A 22,641-nucleotide genomic window follows, 5' to 3' on the forward strand; every position below is an offset into this window, starting at 1 on the left:
AGATGGCAGGCTGGAGCCATGGATGCAGTGAGCATTTCCTCTGTGGATCGCCACACTAAGGCGCTGAAAGTGGAGCAATGGGTCAAAATTGTAGTGGTGATCAAGATCTCTAGATTAAGAGCCCAATACTGTCACCATGGTGACACTGTTGGGCAGCGCCACTCATCCTGTGACTGGACACACCAATACTGTCCATCCCAATACTGTCACTATGAATATAGTGACAGTATTGGGAAGTGCCACTCATCATATGAGTGGACACACCACCATAGGAGCTTGCCAATAGGAAGCAAACCCTTCATCGTTCATCCTGTCACTTGTACCCAGACACAGCTGGGACTTTCTTAACTGTCTCAAGTGAACGGCTTTGCAAACAAAAAAATTAACATTCGTCAACCTTTAAAATTGTACGTTATCTTGCGGGTGCAAAATGGGGAAATATTTTAAGAACAGTATGTATATGTGACAACCACATTTGTCCTGATAATTTTTTTCAAGCTGGAATTTAAAAGTTCTTGAGAATTTTTGCATTTACGATTTCGTTGGGTAGGCAGTTTCAATGGGGTTCTTAACCCTATGTATTCAAAAGCATCTGTTGTTACTCCTACATTGTGGCTTGTTGAGCTTGAAACCTTTGCTCTTTGTTCGTGTTACATCTGACCTTTTGAAGAAATTGAATGAATCAATATCCTCCAAATTGTTCAGTATTTTAAAGGTTTCACTCTAATACTCTCGCATTTGCATATCTCTAAGCATATAGATTAGTTTTGGATTTAGATTAGATTTTCAATTCAGGTAAAGGTACATACATTGCAGATGAGTTACAAAGGGAAAGACAAGGGCTAGCGTTCACTAGCTCTATTGGAATAGAAACATCTGCAAGACAAGTGTTGGCAAAAATTCAGATAGCTAAGGGGACAGAGCCCGGCCTGCGGCTCACAAAGACCCCCAGGGTAAGGCTGAAGAACTAATACACAAGTTGAGTGATGCAGCATCATCCTCCTCCCTCCCTGCATAAGTAAGCAGGGAACAGCTCCTCCGACAAAATGACAGAAGGATTAGGATAACAAGAGCACAATCTAGTGATGACGAGTATGAGGAACCAATCACAGCCCAGGAAGTAAAGGGGGCTATGAAAAGGATAAAATTACAGCACCTGGTGAGGATGGCATCACCTACGACTTACTCAATGCGCTGGTGAAGTGTCTGGGAACCCAATACTCCACCTGTTTAACAAGTCATTCCTAAGTGGAGTGTTGCCCACACAATGGAAACATGCAATAATTGTTCCCATACCGAAACCCAATGACCCTGGCAATTACAGACCTATCAGTCTCATGTCATGCACTTGCAACATGTTCGAAAGGATCATCCGAAACCGACTATTGCACAAAATACGCAGGTTAGGGGATGTGGGTCAATGGATTTGTTAAAGGACGGAGCACAGCAAATTGTATAGTTAATTATCTGCCTAATGACACAGCTAAGTACTCCCAATAAACTCTCTCCTTGGGGCAAATATTTTAAATTTAAAATACAATACCTAAAGCCACTAATACGCATAGCGTTTCGGCCAAATATATACGAAGTAAAACCCAAACAAAAACCCATTACAGCAGAGTAGGACCCATAAAAGATGAGACTAACAATGCAACCCATCCTCGACTCTAGTCCATTACATTCAGCGGTCGACCCCACAGACGCATTCATAAATTTTAACATGCTGTTCATTCAAAACGGGAATTTTCTCAAGTATAAATTAATATTATAATATATTGGCATTTTGTGTATATATAGGCATAGGATAGGTTAGGTCAGGTGTTTAGGTTCTGTTGGCGTTTATTTGTATTTGTAGTACGTGGGTGAAGCAGTGATAGTGTTGTGATTCGAACAAACTTCGTCAGTGAAGCACTTGTTCCGGATATGTTCAAACGTCAGCAGTTGTGAGTCGTGTGTAAACCGCTTTTCATTCATAAACAGGGGGTTTGGCGGGTGCATGGAATCACTTTTGGATCTTTGTTTGGAGGACGGGCTGAACAATATGTTAATTTTAAGTTGCACGATAAAAGGGCAGCAAACACACTGATCGAATACTTTACATCACTGTTCACACTAGAAAGCTTGAATGACATCCCATCACCGACACAAATGTTTGTCGGAGGTAAAGAGAATGAATTAAGGGAAATACCAATTACACGCTACACAATCAGGAAGAGCATTGACAAACTAAAAGACTCAAAAGCCCAAAGTGTGAATGTATTTCAGTCCCAAGTCGTAAAGGAACTGAACTGGCAAATTCACTATGTTTGTCAGTGAAACTCCTTTTCAGAAAATCCCTGGACCATTATCACCTGTTGAAGGTGATAATGAGACCTTACTAAGTGATCTAAATGAACTTCAAAAATGGTCAGATGACTGACAAATGCTTTTTAATGTCGATAAATGCTAGCCCTTACATGTGGGCCACAACAATCCACTTCAGAACTACCAAATTGACAGCACTACCTCACAACAGATAGATGAAGGAAAGGGCGTTTGAGTCAGAATGCATCATTTCGCCTTCTCGCCATGCCCTATGGCTGGGGGGATTGGTGCCCTGAAGCTACATCAACACCCTATACCCCCCCGAAGTGGCAAGGGGAGTTAGTGGACAATAATATTGCTCAACAAGTGGAAGAGGTAATTAAAAAAAATCATACCAGAGCTTCATCTCTCGTATCAGGAATGGATGAGGGCCACTAGGGGTAACAACACTGCAAACCAGGCATGACAGGGCGGATCTCATAGAAACCCATAAAATACTAAATTTGGAGGATGTCAATCCGGACAGTTTTTTCAAAAGGTCAGACGTAACACGAACGAGGAGCAACGGGTTCAAGCTCAAGAAACCACAATGTAGGACAGAAAACCAAAGATGCTTTCACCCATAGGGTTGTAAACCCGTGGAATCGCCTACCCGCACATGGCATAACTCTGCTTGGTATTAAAATGCTGTAGCGAGTAATCCTTATACTCGCTCCATTATCTCATTATCTTAATAGCATAACTAATTAGCACTAATTACAGAAGCTACAATCCTTTCCCCAATTACAGGTAATACTCTTCTCAGCTTGTTGGAGGGAGCTGAGGTGTAATCACCATATAAGCAAGCGATATGAGGAATGGAGGACAGTACAATTTCCCCATTCAACAATGTAGCACTCGGCGTGTACAGTTCTAATCGACCCAAGACGCTACAGCTTCGACACAGAGCAGACAGCAGACTACGACCGCATCGAGCCGCCACGCTCTCGCTCCCCGAGTTCAGACACTCACAATTTGCCATTTGCCATTATCTTAATTTTATTGTACATGTGCTTGGGGTTCTACTACCCAAAATCATGCATGTCCCCTAATTATGCCATACAAATCTGCTATTAGAACGTTTACCTGAATAAACATTTAATATTCTTTATGTAAAGTAGTACTGTTAATTTAGTACTTGTGACGTGGATTGTTATGGCCCATATACAAGATCTTGCATTTAATTATAATTTACATTATAATTTGATGATGTGGTTTGTAATATTCTCATCTATGTTATGGGTATATATGACAAAACCTCATGTAAATCAGGTAGGTAGGTAGGTGTGTGGCAGTCCGTCTAATTACCCAAAGCTTCTTAGTACAGTATACGTAAGTAATGAAACTCTACGATATATTTACTCACTATATTGTTGGTGCTGAATGTAGAACATCATGAAAAAAAACTTATTTTTACTCTAAACTAACATAACTTTTATAGCAAAATTGGAATCATCTAATTACCCAAAGCCATAACATTCTCTCTTTAGCGCATTTATTATGCACCCTATACCCATCTTGTGAGCCGAAGTGAAAAGAGATACAGAGGCTTATTTATTGTAATGTTCCTGCATGCCAATGTGAGAAGGAATCCACAACATTTTTATATTTACCCTTTTGCTAAGTATTCTTATATATCTATGTCTAGCTTCCAAGACAAGCACGTTATTACATGATTGCAAACTGTTTATTGCTCGTAGTGAAGAAAGGGAGTCAGAAATAATTAAGCTGTCTACTTCAGTGTTGTCAATAATTTCGAGTGCTACCAGGCTTAGAATGTAGACTTCCTGTGTTGAACTGCGAGTTAAGTTTCGTATAATTTCGTTATAAAATATGATTATTTCAGAGTAAAAATGTGTATTTCCATGTTCTACATTCAGTACCAACATTATAGTGAGTAAATATATCATATTTCTTCATTACTTACGTAATGCTAGGAAGCATCATCTCAAATGAAGTAGTTTCCTGAACCTACTGGGCCGTCATATCTACACTTGAAACTTTGTACGGAGTCTGCCTCCACACACTTCCTGATGCATTCCATTTGTCAACTACTGATACTAAAAAAGTTTTCTGTATCTCATTTGGGCACTCATTTTTCATGTTTACCTTTTTTTTTGTGTGTGTGTTTTTTGAAGGAAAGCAAAGAAATTGCACATAACTACAACTACAATTTATTTAATAAGCATTTCTAAACTAAACAAAACTTTGAGGGTAATTAATAAAAATAAAAACTAATTTGAAAACAAATCTTTCTTGAGCAACATAGGGATGCAAAATTAACATGACGATGATTTGGGCAAAGAACATTTGCCAACCCAGGGGTAGAGAATACTTGTTATTTTCTCTTTGCTTTGCTACTTAAAGCTACTCAAATCAAAGGGAAGAGTGTTTCTTCCATTTCTTCGTTGTCAGTCTGTGACTCAATACTGACTACACTGTTGTCACTGTCGGTCTCAGAATCCTCGGAATCTTGACTGTCTGTTTGAAATTTGTTGTACTCTACTTCCCTGTCTTCAGAAAACAGGTTAGTTGCCTCAAATAGTTTAATTTGATAGAATTTTTTCATATTTAGCAAGAGGGCCGTAAGTCCACTGGTTACATGCTGGAATGATGACTTCTTTATTGAGTATTTACCCGGTTCCTGTAAAACAAACACACATCATTATTTCAGGCATTTTTTAAATTAAATGTTTGTTTTCCTAACAAGTGTTTCATTTAAACTTTAACCAGTAAAAGTGATAATGATAATATTACAATTTGTGTCTACAAAATGCTTTTACTAATTTTACTTAGCTTAGACACAAACAACAATGATTAAGCTACCTGTTAAAATAATTACCAAGTAGCTATAATGCAATAACATTTATTTCAGTGGAGTAATTAAGTTAATATTGATACCTGATACTAACTTCAATTATCCAAGAGGGTGGAGCACTTTTGTTTTGTACATCATCTAGTCTTTGTGTTATCTCTTCAAGCTTTTTTCTGTAGAAATCCAAGTAACTTTTCATTTCCAGTTGAATGACATTTTGTTCTTTCATAGTCCTGTTGTACATATGCAGCTTTTCTGCAGCATTTCTCTTTTCTTGAAGATTAACTTAAAATATTCAAAAATAAAATATAAAGTAAATTATTTAATAAGGAACATGAACAAATCTGTCATTGTAGGATGCATGTATTATGTAACAACAATGCAATCATATGTAATCATTTTTAAAGTATCTTGTTAATATTATTATCTTAAAAATATAAATTAGGCATGGACTTCCATTTGTCCATTACCATAATGAGTAAGTTTGAATTAACATGTTAGTAGCTAACAATATTTATCCTCATTGACAAGGCCAATATGCACAGAAAAATAACCAAATATACTTACCATTATCAGTTGGTTGAGGAGTGTCATTATACCATGGAAAGTTGCCCTCTTCATCAATGTCCACACTAAGTTTTTCTGTATTGTCTTCATTGTAGACCGCTATCAGTTCCCTCAACTTTTTCCTGTCTGCTTCAATCTTTGCACGGTATCGTGATCTCATTTTGCTTGAAACTGAAAGAAACACTTTGTTACTAGTAAATAAGATTATAGTTAATAAATTTGTTTTGTATATACTTAGTAGTGAATACCTACACAAAAGTAGCAGAACACACTACATAAATATTTGCCAAGCACTTTTTTTTTTAACAAGCTTAGGTATACACAGCAATGTGCTGCTATCCTATTATGTATGAAAGACAACAGTGTAGATCAAAAACCTCACAGGACAGCCAGTCATACATGGAATCTGGAGAGAATATGAAATGTAAGGCTGATCTATTAGCCTCCACTAACAAAATCGGGGTACAGCACAAGAATATCTTCCAATATTCCTGAGTGTATGAAGTAATAACAAAACTCAAAGTACATCATACCATTTGTTCTGAAGTCATTGATAACAAGGCAATCACATATATAGTGATAGACAGTATGTCCTAGCTTTTGTTCACATAGTTTACAACTGGAATGATTTCCATTGGCAGATACATTACCTGCAGGCACCTGCCATAGATATTGATATCTCAACTTAATTTTGACAATTACCTATAATTACATAGGACAACACCTAAGTGAGATGGTATCCATACAAATCTACCTTAGAAATAAATGACATTAGATGTGTTTAGATAAAAAAAGTCATTGTTTTCTTGAAGTATTTTACAAACACTAAAAGATTTCTGTTTGTTTTATCAGTCCCTAACTTATACATAAGCTTTAACATACCTGCTACACCGGATATTTGGGATTTCTTGGTTCTAATTGAGTCACATACTAACTCTATCCCCTTTTGAACATCATTTTGAGAAACTGATCTGTTGAGAATAGAGGATACTGTTTACTATAATGTTTACTAAATTCAAACATGTAAAGACCCTGATTAATTAAAAAAAATTAACTTAAATTTTTAGGCAATGGTCATAATGGCATTTTATGATGGCTGACAATTATTGTACAAGAACTAAACAATTAAAATAATAAAGAAATGTTTTGGCAATTTTATGATTTATGGTACTGCATTGATTTTACAGTACAATAACCTTGTTAAAATATATAAGAGTATTTCAAAACAGTGTTTCTTACTATATATTTTACAAGCAAACCTTTTATTTAAACTCTGGGCTAAGTTGGTTAACTCTGCAATCCAGATGAGAAGTTGTTTTTCATCAAGAGATAAGTCAGCTAACTCCTTTCTTATTAACTCTGCAGCTTCTTTTGCCTATCAACAGGAGGAAAAACTGTCCTGTTAGTATAATAAATGTTGCAATTTTTATTTAATATTTTGATATTACAAAAAAAAAAACAATCCTTATGAGCCTAACTCTGATGAAGGCTGTTTAATGGCAGTAAATGTTATTTTTATTTTTATTTTTGAATGTTTTTTTTTTTCCTGTGCACTTATATTAGTGATTCATGATCATTGTTCCATATATTCAATGAATAAAGCAAATTACTTGCCTTACAAAATCTTGAAGCTAGAACACGAGCTAAAGAGTCATGTTTACGTTGGTTCCAAAAAAATGAAGATTCACTAAGTTCTTCTTCACGCTCTGAAAAAAGGGACAAAAAATAACTCCCTTCAATGAATATGTAAAATGAAAATAATTCACTTTTATGCAGGCGATGAGTCACAATAACGTGGCTAAAGTATGTAGACCAGACCACTCACTAGAAGGTGAAGGGACGACGACGTTTCGGTCCATCCTGGACCATTCTCAAGTCAATTGTGATGAGGAAGTAGAGACAGGCAATAAATAGGCTAGAGAGAGCTGAGGAGCAAAGTAAGGTGTATTTTAGGGGATAGTAATAATAATAAGAGCTGCAGAGGGCCTATTGGCCCATACGAGGCAGCTCCTATTATAACCACCAAATGAGAAGGAGATAGGAATAAGAAGACGATAGCAAGGGAGCGTAGGAGAAGACAATGAACAGAAAAAAGGGAGAAGAGTGAAAGAAAAGGAAAGAGAAAGAAAAGATAGATAAATGGAAGGGGTAAGCTTATGTTAGGTCACGTTTGTTAGAAAGATTACAGCATTTGAGTATATACTGTGAAAGGGAAGAGTCCACAGCAACAAAGCCAGGACTCAAGTTCATGTTGGGTACATTGTGTATTAGAGCCGATTCAACAAGACGGCGTCTGTGGAGAGTAGAGGCAGGAAAGATTATTTTGGAGGAAGACCAATCTATGGGATGATTAGAATCCCTCATATGGCAGAAGGGAGCATTGTTAGTGTCTGCAGACTTGACACTTCTCTTGTGTGCTTTAAGTCTGTCATTCAGTGTACAGCCAGTTTCGCCAAAGTATTGTACCAGATGAACAGGAAATAGAGTAGACACCAGCAGCAGGAGGAGCATTTTTTTTTTTTTTTTTTTGAGGAGCACTGTGAACTAGATTGCTACGAAGTGTGTTAGTTTGTTGGTGTGTTAGTTAGTTCTTATTCCTATCTCCTTTTCATTCAGTGGTTATAATAGCAGCTGCCTCGTATGGGCCAATAGGCCATCTGCAGCTCTTATTATTATTACTATCCCCTAAAATACACCTTACTTTGCTCCTCAGCTCTCTCTAGCCTATTTATTGCCTGTCTCTACTTCCTCATCACAATTGACTTGAGAATGGTCCAGGACGGACTGAAACGTCATCGTCCCTTCACCTTCTAGTGTGTGATCTGGTCAACATTCACTTTTATACTATCTATAATTTACTTGCTATATTAATCAAATCCAATTCATATACACAAAGTTGTAGGGTGACACCAGGTGTTGCTAGTTACTGAAGTCATCTTCATTACACATAATAAATATCACTAACAAGTTTTAATAGATTATACCTTCCTCATTGTACCAATGCACTATAAACTAACCGGCTTTCAACATGTTTTTGGTGGTACTGTTGTACCGCGACATATAGCTGAAAATTTGCTCGGTTTCTTCACCTGTGGTCAAACCACTTCCATGCTGCCAGCGTCCTCCATACAAGACCTATAATTAAGATGTAACACACTGTAAAATAATTACAAGGAAAGAATATTAGTCGATTGCTCAAAAATTTAATTATGACTAAATACTTTATTCTGATTAATAGCTTTTTAACCCTAAAATAACGTTACATTTATACCCGTTACTTTGACAAATGATAATTATTTACCTGGCAATACCATGCATGTGCTTTTGCATGCAAAACCCCTAGGAACGGCTTTGTCTCCAGTAGGGTGAATTTTTTATTTTTTTCTTGAATTTTCAGGGCCCATGGCCAGCACTGTACTGGCATATGATGTCCTGGCAGATGTACTTGGCACTTTTGAAGTAATTTATATGGAGATACTGTGCATAGCCAAAAACCTCACCACGAGTCATATTGCACATTTTGAGAATTACACCATGCCGGCATGATGCAAGGTTTATGCCAGTCTGGTCCAGGGATTTGTGTGTATACGATTCGTTTCGTGCCGCTTTCCACAACGAGACACCACAATTTTGGCTGTTCTGCAAATCAAATATAAATGATATATATTATATATTTATATAATACTGTGTATATATATATATATATATAATATATATATATATATATATATATATATATATATATATATATATATATATATATATATATATATATATATATATTATATAAATACAGTATATATAAAATATATAATAAATAATGAAAAGAACCTAACCTGATGGGTTATATGAAAGTGATATAGACCAACAGAAATATAGCATCTTACTCAATATGGCTTCAGACCCCAAAAATCACCATTTATATGGTGCATGTAGCTCTTGACAAACGTTGAGTACTCTATGTTTTACTTGTTGACTTGCCTGTGGGTTAAAAAAACCTAACTACTCGTTATAATATATATATTAACTCTGTAAACTGTAAGACATCATGACTGTCTTTTCCCAATGGTGTAGTGGGTTAAGAACACTCGCCTGGCGTTTCGCGAGCGCTTTGTCCTGGGTTTGTATCCTGGCCTTGGAAGATTTACTGGGCATCAACCCTTAACTATGGCCCCCCCCTTCCTGTTTACCCAACAGTAAAATGGGTACCTGGTTGTTAATGGATTTGGTGGGGTCATATTCTGGGGAACATAGGATTAACGACTTGCTTGAAACACTATGTGTGCTAGTGGCTGTACAAGAATGTAAAAAGTCTTATATATATAAATAAAAATATAAAATCTATGTACAGTTAACAAAGTCTGTACACATAATATTTACCTTTGTTTTTAAGCTCTCTATATGGTTAAGGTGATTAGTCACATCATTGTCAGCAGCAAAGACACTCTCTGAATAATATGATTCCCTCAATCCTCTGAAAGAAACAAAATGACAGTATTTACATAATTTACATTGATTTGTTTTCAATTTTGATGATTGTGTAAATATATATTACTTAATGTTGTAATACATGAATAATGCTATTATGTATTGCATGTAAGAATTTTTCAGATATTGATATACTTACATAACGAATAATGTATTGTGATATATAAGTTGCCCTAATAGAAATGTATTAATTGTTGAAAAATAAAAATTTATCTTACAAAAGGAAAATTATTTAAGAACTGTACCTTCCAACTTTTTCATATCGGAATAACTTTTTGTTGCCATCAATATGTATGGCAAATGGGTTAGTATGACAAGCAGGGCACACGGTCTTATTGTAGCTTTGGACATTTGCAAGTTCATACTGCATAAATCTCCACTCCTGGAATGTTCTTTTAGCAGCTTCAAAGTTGATGCAACCATCCTGAAGTATATACTGAATATAGAATTTGCATGGATTAGCCCCATATATTGGGGGAGTGGGTAGCACAAGTTATAGTGCAAGATTGAAGAACTACGTTCCCAGCCTAGTACTGGGAACCTGGTTCCCAGCCTAATACTGGGAACCTGGTTCCCAGCCTAATACTGGGAACCTTGTTCCCAGCATAGTGCTGGGAATCTAGTTCCCAGCACTAGGCCCAGATGTGGCTAAGCCATGCAAGTTGCATGAGTTAGCCATATATATTGGGGGAGTGGGTAGCACAAGTAACAGTGCAAGTTTGAAGAACTATGTAGGAAACTATAAGGATGAAATTAATGCTTTTTAGTTTTACTTTTGAATAATGTTTTGAACAGCTGGACAGCTTTTAATTCAATAAAGAGTTTACCAATTAGGAGCAATAACCAATTACTTTATTTGCATAGAGAGTTTGCACAGATTTAGTTTGACTCGGGGGATATCAGAGAGATATTGATTTCTGGTGTGGTGATTATGGGATCCTTTACATCTATCAAGGAAGAGTTTCAGATCAGGATGTGCATTTAGGAACAAGGTTTTGTACATGTAAGTGGCACAAGAGAATGTGTGGAGTGGGTTCATATTTTTATGTATTATTATATATACAGTTTAATGTATACAGGTACTTACATTACATATATAAAATTAATAAATACTTACTCTTCCATTACGAGAGCCAAGCGCTTGGAGCGCTATTAACAAGGATTTCATTGATAAACCTGGACTGTTCCTTTTAAGGAAATGCCAGTTGTTCAGGAGTTTGGTGCTGAAGAATGTGTTACTTTTCCTGGCTGATGAGCAGAAGTATCCACCATCATACAACATCTTAGCATCTGCAGGAAGGCTGTATCCACACTCTTGACACTCAAATATGGGCAGATAAAGGTCATACCTGCCTAGAAAGCTTAGTTTTAGTATTTATTCCTAAAATAAAGCAGCTTATTTTGAATCTTTTGTAAAACTCATCTCCATCACTGAATGGATATGTTTGTGTCTCAAAGATTGAAGTCCACATGCTTGGGTATGGGTATCCTCACTAGAACTTCAGTGATGCTACTATATTCAGTGATGCAAATACTCATAGACTTATGTGTTCAAACTTAATATTAAATAAAATATACCTAAGAGCATTTTGAAAGTACACATGATGTCAGAACTCTTTATGTTAACGTTACAGTCTTTACAGTTACAGGAAATTTTTGGCACAGGAACTGGCACAACAGGTTCTGAATAAGAAAATAATAATAAACTTAGCAAAGATTGCATATTTAAATAATATTCAGTAAGTCAAATGCCATAAAAATTGAATTGCTTATTGAGTAAAAAATTTATTTATTTTTTTCTTTCAATATTTTGGTACTTATATTGTAAAGGCTTGGTAAAAAGAAAAGTTTTCATATGTAAAGAATTTTTTGGTTTACATACGCCAGTCAGTAAATGTCCCATTAAGGTCAACAGTCACAGTTGGTGGCAATGCTTCATAATATCCACTGGCCCAGGAAAACCTATCATGGAATGGGTTTAAAAAATGTTTTTTCATATCACAGTGGTAGCAGAATAGGCGATGACAATCTTCACATTTGATGCTGGCTTCAATCATACATTTGAAGCATTTTGTGTCTGTTAAATGAAAATATTTGAAAACATATGTTCAAAAATATCACATCTTTGTCAAAAAATACTTCTGTACAGTTTCAGATCATGCAGAATTAGGAAAAAAATATGGTCTATAAGTATACATAAACATTTTTCATTAGTGATAAAATGCTTCAGGTATATTTAAAACGAAGTATCCACTCTCTATTCAAAAAATATAACTAAAAAAAAATGCAAATATAATAAGTTGTAATGTAAACTGATATGCTGATGTAAATAGACAATATGCTTATAAGTATTGTGTATGTACCTTCAACTGGAACAGCGTGCCTACACACCTCCCACTCAAATAGAACTGACCGACTTTCTTCCCAAGAAATTTCAGCCTTCATTCTTCTTTGCTGCCATTGAGAAATCTTCACTTGCGATTCTTGGATTTTTTTTATTTCTGCAGCAAGTACGGCAGCGGCTGAAATTATTATACTTTAATTATAATCTTACACTGATTTTTAGACTATCTTCTTTAGCTATTTTAAATTTCACTCAAACTATAAGTCAATATTTTGACCAAAAAATATTTTTATATATAAATTTAAATAATTATATATATATATATATATATATATATATATATATATATATATATATATATATATATATATATATATACAGTATTTATAATTTATAATAATATTTTTACAAATGTGTTTATAATATTACCCCTTTATCCATTTATCTACAACCATATTTATTCATCTATCTATACACCCTTGACAGGACATTTGCATCAGGAATGACTATGAAAATGGCCTAAGGGTCTTTATAAGGCATTTAACTTAAGCCTTCTATGATCCACCCTACATACATCAAGGACCCAAGTCGTTTCCCCTGCAATTTCAGAGAGGATAGCCATATATGATATTATATATATATATATATATATATATATATATATATATATATATATATATATATATATATATATATATATATATATATATATATATATATATATATGGAATTTTTTTTAAATAATAACAAATGTGACATACCATCAAAGTTTTCAGGTAACACTTCAACAGCAGCAGCACCGGGAGACTCTGCAATTACAGAATTGCCATTGCCAGGCAATTAAGGTAGGTATGTGTGTGTGTGTGTGTGTGTATGTATATATGTATGTATGTATGTATGTATGTATGTATGTATGTATGTATGTATGTATGTATGTATGTATGTATGTGTGTGTGTATTATATATATATATATATATATATATATATATATATATATATATATATATATATATATATATATATATATATATATATATATATATATATATATATATATATATATATATATATATATATATAGCTAGCCAGAATGGAGTTCTTGGCCCTACTATGCAAGGCCCGATTTGCCTAATAAGCCAACTTTTCCAGAATTTCAATATTTTTTCAAATGTTTTTCTTGTGAAATGATAAAGTTATTCATTTCATTATGTATGAGCTAAATTTATTTAAATTTGAGTTAAAATTAATGTAGATATATGATCGAACCTAACCAAGCCTAGGTCAAGCTCACTCCATCCAAGATTCCCAACCTTGTTGAAGCGTTTTCAGGGTCTTCAGATGATGATATTGAGGCTGACGAACCTGAAAATGACGTGCTATAGGAGCCGGTCGGCCGAGTGGACAGCACGCTGGACTTGTGATCCTGTGGTCCCGGGTTCGATCCCAGGCGCAGGCGGGAAACAATGGGCAGAGTTTCTTTCACCCTATGCCCCTGTTACCTAGCAGTAAAATAGGTACCTGGGTGTTAGTCAGCTGTCACGGGCTGCTTCCTGGGGGGTGGAGACCTGGTCGAGGACCGGGCCGCAGGGACACTAAAGCCACGAAATCCTCTCAAGATAACCTCAAGATAAGAAGAAGCATACCTAACCTAACCTAACTTATCTTAACCTAATCTAAACTAACATAACTAAATCAATAATTTATGTTCTTAATATAATATAATAATAACATTAAAAAAAAAAAAGGAAACAATTTATTGAAAATAAAAAGTCACTTGGCCTATTAGGCCAATCTGTACTTGCATAGTAGGCCAAGAAGTGCGTTCTGACTACTAGGTACGACATACAGTGCTTCCTCAGACTAACGAACCCCGCTCTATCGAATTCCCGGAAGAGCCGAACAAATTAAATTCGGTACCAAATGTTCAGTGGAACATACAAATGTTCGATTAAGTGAGGAATGTTCGTCCAAGCGGTCACTGAGGCCGAGCGTCGGAGCTGGCTGTCATCAACTATGATTCGCCAGAGTGTAAACAGTTATGTAGTGTTTTATTAACCTTACCCATTGTTTCTAGGGAGAAAAGGTGATAAAAATGGTGATAAAATGGTGTCAGGGGGCATTAGTGAGAGAGTTGTTGCTAGGAGGCAAGAGGCAACACGTGACTGGCGCCTCCATGCTCCCTCGCCCCCACCCTCATTCCTCCACCACAGAGACCACTCACTCTCCTCTCCTCGTCAGATGCCAAGAGTCAATTTAATGATAATTATCGCATTATCTATACTGAAAATAGCCTTTTTATTAGAAAAATGTCATATTGGAGCAATAATAATGGTGAAAATTGTAATATATACAGTACATATTTTAAACAGTTTGAACACATTTCCTTTTCACAGAATTTTTAATACAATTGTGGTGTAGATAACAGCTAGCATTGTGTGGCCGGCCGGTCGCTCCCTGAGCCATTGGGGGGGTGGGAGGGGGGGGGTTTGTTTCCTGGATCCCTCCTCTAACAGCCGACGTACTGTACTAATATCTATTTAGAATAAATTTTGAGTAGACCAATAAAACAAGCACAGGTCGTGTGAACGTTAGGCCTTGGTGAGGTGGCTAGCATCATTTGTGGTGGTGTCAGGGGAGGCAGGCGGTGTCAGGGGAGGCAGGCGGTGTCAGGGGAGGCAGGCGGTGTCATGGGAGGCAGGCGGTGTCATGGGAGGCAGGTGGGGTCAGGGGAGGCAGGTGGTGTCAGGGGAGGCAGGTGGGGTCCGGGGAGGCAGGCGGTGTCATGGGAGGCAGGTGGGGTCAGGGGAGGCAGGTGGTGTCAGGGGAGGCAGGTGGGGTCAGGGGAGGCAGGCGGTGTCATGGGAGGCAGGCGGTGTCAGGGGAGGCAGGCGGTGTCATGGGAGGCAGGTGGGGTCAGGGGAGGCAGGTGGTGTCAGGGGAGGCAGGCAGGGTCAGGGGAGGCAGGCGGTGTCAGGGGAGGCAGGCGGTGTCAGGGGAGGCAGGCGGTGTCAGGGGAGGCAGGCGGTGTCATGGGAGGCAGGTGGGGTCAGGGGAGGCAGGTGGTGTCAGGGGAGGCAGGCGGGGTCAGGGGAGGCAGGCGGTGTCAGGGGAGGCAGGCGGTGTCAGGGGAGGCAGGCGGTGTCAGGGGAGGCAGGTGGGGTCAGGGGAGGCAGGCGGTGTCAGGGGAGGCAGGTGGGGTCAGGGGAGGCAGGCGGTTTCAGGGGAGGCAGGCGGTGTCATGGGAGGCAGGCGGTGTCATGGGAGGCAGGTGGGGTCAGGGGAGGCAGGCGGGGTCAGGGGAGGCAGGCGGTGTCAGGGGAGGCAGGCGGTGTCATGGGAGGCAGGTGGGGTCAGGGGAGGCAGGTGGTGTCAGGGGAGGCAGGCGGGGTCAGGGGAGGCAGGTGGGGTCAGGGGAGGCAGGCGGTGTCAGGGGAGGCAGGCGGTGTCAGGGGAGGCAGGTGGGGTCAGGGGAGGCAGGTGGTGTCAGGGAAGGCAGGTGGGGTCAGGGGAGGCAGGTGGTATCAGGGGAGGCAGGTGGGGTCAGGGGAGGCAGGTGGGGTCAGGGGAGGCAGGTGGGGTCAAGGGAGGCAGGGAGGCAGGCGGTGTCAGGGGAGGCAGGTGGTGGAAAGAGGCAGGTGGGGTCAGTGATGGAAGGTGTTGTCAGGGGAGGTGGAAGTGGATAGAGTAGGGTGGTGACCACGCATGGCTGCCAAACCTCTCATTCATACTCCATTATAAATCTCAATCATAGCTGTAAAATATTTATGCCAAAATATGTTAATTTTCGTGTATTAATACACATTATTAATCATTAACATGTTTTATTGTTTCCTGTAGAAAACAATAGCTGACTTGGCATTGTGGTGTGTATGGCCGGGTACCTGGGGGGTGGGGGGGAGGAGGGATCCTGGAGGTGTGAGAGGAGACCTGTCAACCCATCATTTTTTTTTTGTCGGGCGAGTTGAGACTCTTCCAAGCCTGCTGCTTCAATACACCCCGTGGATGGTGTGGTGTGGTGTGGTTTGGGTGGTGTGGTGTGGGTTGGTGTGGGTGATGTGGTTGGGTGTGGGGGATGATCAACCCGTTCTCACACAAGACAGTACATATATGACTAGTGCTTAAAGTCAATATGTGGAATGTGATTTAGTACATATGTGATATATTCCCAGTTAACTTTTTTACCAAGGCTCAAACTCTTCCTCACGTACCAATTTACGTCTCACAGTACTCGTCCATCAACGTAGATAGCTGAATAGTCGTGATTGGTTCAATTATAACGAAAATTGTAGTTTTCAGGTCCCACATGGGTTGTGAAATTCACCTACTATTGTCCATGCTCTTATAATATTACAGATCAGCTACATCCTATTGAAGGCTCGTAGTTTTGTTTTGAGAAATATTAGTTGTTCTTAGTAAATTATAATAAGCACAATAAATTATTACATAGAATAAGTGCTTCACCAATCAATATTATATACCATAGTTTGTGCTTTAGAAATCTTTAAAGAATGTTTTGTAGGAACGCTAACAGAAAACGATGTTATGTTGGAATGTATATAGGGTAAACTACTGCAAACAGGATGGTATGGTGTGGAATATTGGAAACTATAGGATTAGTATAGGGTCCACTACCACCTGTTAGGTGGGTAAGGGGTCCAATAACACCCGCAGGATGAGTATGGGGGTCACATCCACCCACAGGAATGGTATGGGGATCACTTCCACCCACAGGAAGGGTATGGGATCCAATACCATCCACTGGATGTGTATTGCGTCCACTACCACCGACAGGATGGGTATGGGCTCACAACCACCCACAGGATAGGTATGGGGTCCAATACCACCCACAGGATGAGTATGGGGTCCACTATAACCCACAGGATGGGTATGGGGCTCCAACCACCCACAGAATAAGTATGGGGTACAATAACACCCACTGGATATGTATGGCATCCATTGCCCCCACAGGATGACTATAGGGTACAGTATCGCCCACAGGATTAGTATATAGGGTTCACTGCCGCCCACAGAGTCGGTATGGGGTCCACCGCCACCCACAGGGTCGGTATGGGGTCCACTACCGCCCACAGGGTCGCTATGAAGTCAACTACCGTCCACAGGGTCGGTAGGGGTCCACTACCGCCCACAGGGTCGGCAGGGGGTCCACTGCCACCCACTGGGTCGGTAGGGGGTCCACTGCCGCCCACAGGATCGATAGGGGGTCCACTGCCGCCCACAGGGTCGATATGGGGGGGGTCCACTACCGCCCACAGGATCGATAGGGGGTCCACTGCCGCCCAGAGGGTCGGTAGGGGGTCCACTGCCGCCCACACGTTCGGTAGGGGTCCACTGCCGCCCACAGGGTCGGTAGGGGGTCCACTGCCGCCCACAGGATCGATAGGGGGTCCACTGCCGCCCACAGGGTCGATAGGGGGTCCCTTACCGCCCACAGGGTCTCTATGAAGTCAACTACCGCCCATAGTGTTTGTATAGTGTCCACTATCGCCCATAGTGTTATTATGGGGTCCACTACCCCTCATAGGGTCGGTATGGGGGTCCATTACTACCCACAGGGTGTGTCTGGGGTCTATTTTGGCAATACTGCTTTTCCAATCTCATTTGTTGTTCAATGTAAAATATTTGTTGCTCGACTTGCAACAATTTATATATATATATATATATAGTATAGTGCCTTTGCAATAATGTACCAATGTGTGTATTTTCATAACTCGTTTTAAATTGTTGAAAAATAAATAACTACATTGTGAATGCAAGTCAATGTTTACATGCTAAATCAGAGTTGCCAGATTCCGCTTAAAATAGCAAATTGTGCTTATTTTCAAAGCTTGAGAATTTAGCTTTAAAGTAGTTAAAAAACTACGAATTTCGCAATTTGCTATGTACTTTAGTGTACTATTTTAAAATAAGGTTGGTTTTTAAGCTGCAAGTCATATGAATCTCAAAAAAAGTATATTATTAACAATCTTATCTCCATAGTTCACTAGTTTCTGTAAATCAGATCTGGTAACTGTAGGCCAAGTACCGGTAGACTCAAGACACAATGTGTGTTGAAGCTATTCTCTTTGAAGAAGTCATCTCGACAGGATCTTCCAGCTCCAGCTATAAAACTTCACCAAACATGGATCTACCTAGTACATCAAATGGTAAGGAATTAGTAAACTGAATCTGACACTGTCATATATATATATATATATATATATGTATGTGTGTATGTATGTATGTATGTATGTATGTATGTATGTATATATATATATATATATATGTTGTACCTAGTAGCCAGAACGTCGTACTCGGCTTACTATGCAAGGCCCGATTTGCATAATAAGCCAAGTTTTCCTGACAGTATATTTTCTCTAATTTGTTTTCTGATGAAATGATAAAGCTACCCATTTCATTATGTATGAGGTCAATTTTTTTTATTGGAGTTAAAATTAACGTAGATATATGGCCGAACCTAACCAACCCTACCTAACCTAACCTAACCTATATTTATAGGTTAGGTTAGGTTAGGTAGCCGAAAAAGTTAGGTTAGGTTAGCTTAGGTAGGTTAGGTAGTCGAAAAACAATTAATTCATAAAAACTTGGCTTATTAGGCAAATCGGGCCTTGCATAGTAGGCTGAGAAGTGCGTTCGGGCTACTAGGTACGACATATATATATATATATATATATATATATATATATATATATATATATATATATATATATATATATAAATATATATATATATATATATATATATATATGAGGGGTACCACCTCTGGTGCAAGTGTAGGGACCCATAGCCTCGGAGAAGAAAATAAAGAGTACTCAGAGAAGACCTTGTGGATCCTCACTGAACACTTTCATATTTTCTTCTCCTACCACCCTTATTCTTTTGGTATGTGTGTATATTTATCTAACTTTATTTGAAAACGTCATTACACAAAAAAAGTTACAATATTGATTATATATATATATATATATATATATATATATATATATATATATATATATATATATATATATATATATATATAATTTTTTTTTCTTCCAATAATATAGTATTCGCTTGAAATTAACAGCCTGGTCAATCAGGCTGTTGGATTCAACTCCTCTCAGTTTTGTTATACGAGTTACAGCATGGTTAATCACATCCAAAATTAAAGTTATTTCCAGATGCAGTCCTAAAATTTTTAACATTGCTCTCACTAGTGTTAATGTAGATTATTTCATAATTTAAATAATATATTTAATTACTGTAGTACATTTTAACAACAATTTAACTTATAATTTTTGCAGCATAGGTCATTTGAATATAAGTATTTTATTAGAAACTATTTCCTTCAGGTCTTCAGGGAAAATTCTTGAGGAGATGCACAAACTGCAAACAATGTGTGCATGTCCGAAGCAATGTTTGCAAGTTCTGCCAGTGTGACTTCCGAAACAGTAGAGAATTAATGAAGAAAGAAGAGGAAGCCCGTTTTCTACTTAAAGGCAAGAAGGCTTTAGAACGAAATACAGCAAGCCGGGTTCTACGAAGGATTGAAAATCAGGTATTGAAGTTTGTCTACATCTGTTGTATTCATTTGTATTCTTCTTATGCTGAACTTGCTTGATAAGGTATAGAATCAACATGAATAATGCTGTACAGTACTTACATACTATTTGTTTATTTATTTATATACAAGATAGCACACTGGGATTATGAGAGTACATAGAATTGATGTTTTTACATTCTTGTAAAGCCACTAGCACACATAGTGTTTTGGGCAGGTCCTTAATCTAACAGATAATTTTAAATAGGCAATTTAAAGCTTAAATGGAAAAAATTGGCTGGTACATTGTAAGAAAGTATCACAAAGATTACTATGTACATTAAAGTAAAATTTGAGGGTTATCAACATATAAATTGTAGCATAATTTGAGGAATATTTCAAGGTATAATATAGTAAGATATGCATTCAATATAACAATCATGATATAAGGTGATAGCAATGATTACAATGGAAAAGTTGTATGGTTTAGGCACATATATTCTGGCATTGGATTTCATAAGATACAGTGCGAGTTTAATACACTAGTTAGGAAACTATCAAGAAAAAATTTAGGTACTTTTTGGTTTTATTTTTTAAAATGGCAGAAGTTGGACAGTTTTTAAATTTGTTAGCAAGTTAGTTCCATAGACAAGGTCCCTTTATTTGCATAGAGTATTTACACAGAATAACTTTGACTCTGGGGATATCAAAGATATTTATTTCTGGTATTGTGATTCTATTATGGGTTCTATTGCACATGCCCAGCTATGCTTCAAACATTTATTTTGTTGCATTTTCCCAGATAGTGTTATTGTTTAAATATTATTTGCTTTTCAGCTAACATATCTGCGTGGCTGTGGGTATGAATCAATCGTTATCTATTACAAGAAAGGACCAGCACGGGTGACGCATGGTATCCTACCAAACAACGTAATACAAGAAGAGGACAAGAAGATCTTCACCACTAACTTCTTTTTGTGTAAGTAGTTCACATAATATATAAATATATCACCACCTATTATTTTCTCTCATATATATATATATATATATACATATGTATATATATATATATATACATATGTATATATATATATATATATATATATATATATATATATATATATATGTATATATATATATATATATATATATATATATATATATATATATATATATATATATATATATATATATATATATATATATATATATAATTTCAATTCAATCATCTCTGTCGTTGATGTATATGGCAAAAAGTGTGTGGCCCAATACAGCACTATGTCTTAACGTAATGGGTCCAAGGGCCCATAAGGTCTCGACAGCATTAAGGGCCCTTTAGCAAACCAGTGTGCTGGTGCCCCTATGACACCCATGACGTCTTTGTATCATTTCAAGTTTGTACATGTACTTCTTAAGATATGGGCACCATACAACTGCTGCATATTCTAGCTTTTGTCTAAAAAAATCATGAACAATTTATTTATTATTTATCCATGAATGCCAGAACTAAACCCTGTGGTACTCCACTCGTGACATTTCTCCAGTCCAATACATTGCCTCTGATTACTGCCCTCATTTTTCTATCAGTTTGAAATTTTTTAATCCATGTTAGAAGCTTACCTGTCACCCCTCCAATATGTTCCAGTTTCCAGAACAAACTCTTATGTGGAATTCTATTGAATGCCTCTTTTAGGTCCAGATAGATGCAGTCAACCCAACCATATCTTTCCTGTAAAATTTCTGCGGCTCGATCATAGTAACTGATTAAATTTGTTACACAGGATCTTCCATTTCAAAATTTTTTATTTTTTATTTTTATTTTTTTTTCCAGCACGCACAAGGAAGCTTGATGCAGATAAACTTACATTAGGATCAGAAGGTGATAGCGATAATGCCCTGGAAAAAAATCCTGACGAGCTACAAGTGCAGCAGGTGCATAAAGTCCAAAAAGTACCGCAGGTGCAAGAAATTCAACAATTACAAAAAGTTCCGCAGGTGGAACATTTACAAAAAGTTCCGCCGGTGCAACAAGGGCTACCATTAGCAATCCTTCAGAAACAGCAAGAAGTACAAGTAGTAAAATTTGAACCACAGGGAACTACACCAGGAAAACAGTGTAGTAACAACGGAATGGGAATTTTAAAATACCTGAGGAAACAGGTAAAAAAGGACAAACAATAGAAATGGTTCCTTACACATTATTTGGTAGTTTATAGGTATTTTACTTATAATACTTTATATTATGTCTACAGTTTATAATTTAGTTTACAGTTAATTTACTTTTCAACTTCCATATCTTACATGAAGGATTTTTACTGTTTTTCATTTTTAAAACCTTATTAGTATCATTTATAGTTTAGTGTCAATTCACTTATAATACAATATATGGAATAATTTACTAAATTCATTTAACTATAATAAATTTAAATAAACATTTTTACCCCAGGATGAGTTTCAGTCACCCTACCCAAAAAATTAATGTTTCTTTATTACTAATCTTGTGAGAGGTAGCTTATTGTGCAGCCCATACTCATTCTGTGAGTGTT

At 37.5% G+C, this 22,641-nt stretch overlaps 2 protein-coding genes across 7 annotated transcripts; one reads left to right on the forward strand and one right to left on the reverse strand.

Annotated features, from left to right (window-relative positions):
• Nucleotides 1-4,503: 4,503 nt before the first annotated feature.
• Nucleotides 4,504-13,459, reverse strand: LOC138360151 (uncharacterized). Of its 6 annotated transcripts, none has more exons than XM_069320091.1 (13): nucleotides 13,319-13,459; nucleotides 12,577-12,735; nucleotides 12,096-12,290; nucleotides 11,331-11,566; nucleotides 10,459-10,637; nucleotides 10,106-10,199; nucleotides 8,743-8,860; nucleotides 7,340-7,431; nucleotides 6,985-7,100; nucleotides 6,608-6,696; nucleotides 5,726-5,896; nucleotides 5,256-5,443; nucleotides 4,504-4,987 (listed from the first exon to the last, which is right to left on the reverse strand). In XM_069320091.1, the coding sequence occupies exons 2-13, from the start codon at nucleotides 12,656-12,658 to the stop codon at nucleotides 4,715-4,717; spliced, it is 1,833 nt and encodes a 610-aa protein (XP_069176192.1). In that variant the 5' UTR covers nucleotides 12,659-12,735; nucleotides 13,319-13,459; the 3' UTR covers nucleotides 4,504-4,714. The 6 variants fall into 6 exon arrangements, with proteins under 6 accessions (XP_069176192.1, XP_069176191.1, XP_069176193.1 ...); XM_069320090.1 differs by having other exon boundaries at nucleotides 10,459-10,649; XM_069320093.1 differs by having other exon boundaries at nucleotides 4,914-4,987; nucleotides 5,245-5,443; nucleotides 10,459-10,649.
• Nucleotides 13,460-18,574: 5,115 nt separating this feature from the next.
• LOC138360173 (uncharacterized) lies at nucleotides 18,575-22,540 on the forward strand. Its single transcript, XM_069320118.1, has 4 exons — nucleotides 18,575-18,722; nucleotides 19,908-20,113; nucleotides 20,933-21,074; nucleotides 21,927-22,540. Exons 1-4 carry the CDS (start codon nucleotides 18,620-18,622, stop codon nucleotides 22,274-22,276), a joined length of 801 nt encoding a protein of 266 aa, XP_069176219.1. The 5' UTR covers nucleotides 18,575-18,619; the 3' UTR covers nucleotides 22,277-22,540.
• The last annotated feature ends 101 nt before the right edge of the window (nucleotides 22,541-22,641 follow it).

Source organism: Procambarus clarkii, unplaced genomic scaffold (assembly GCF_040958095.1).
Source record: "Procambarus clarkii isolate CNS0578487 unplaced genomic scaffold, FALCON_Pclarkii_2.0 HiC_scaffold_98, whole genome shotgun sequence".
Classification (NCBI taxonomy): domain Eukaryota; kingdom Metazoa; phylum Arthropoda; class Malacostraca; order Decapoda; family Cambaridae; genus Procambarus; species Procambarus clarkii.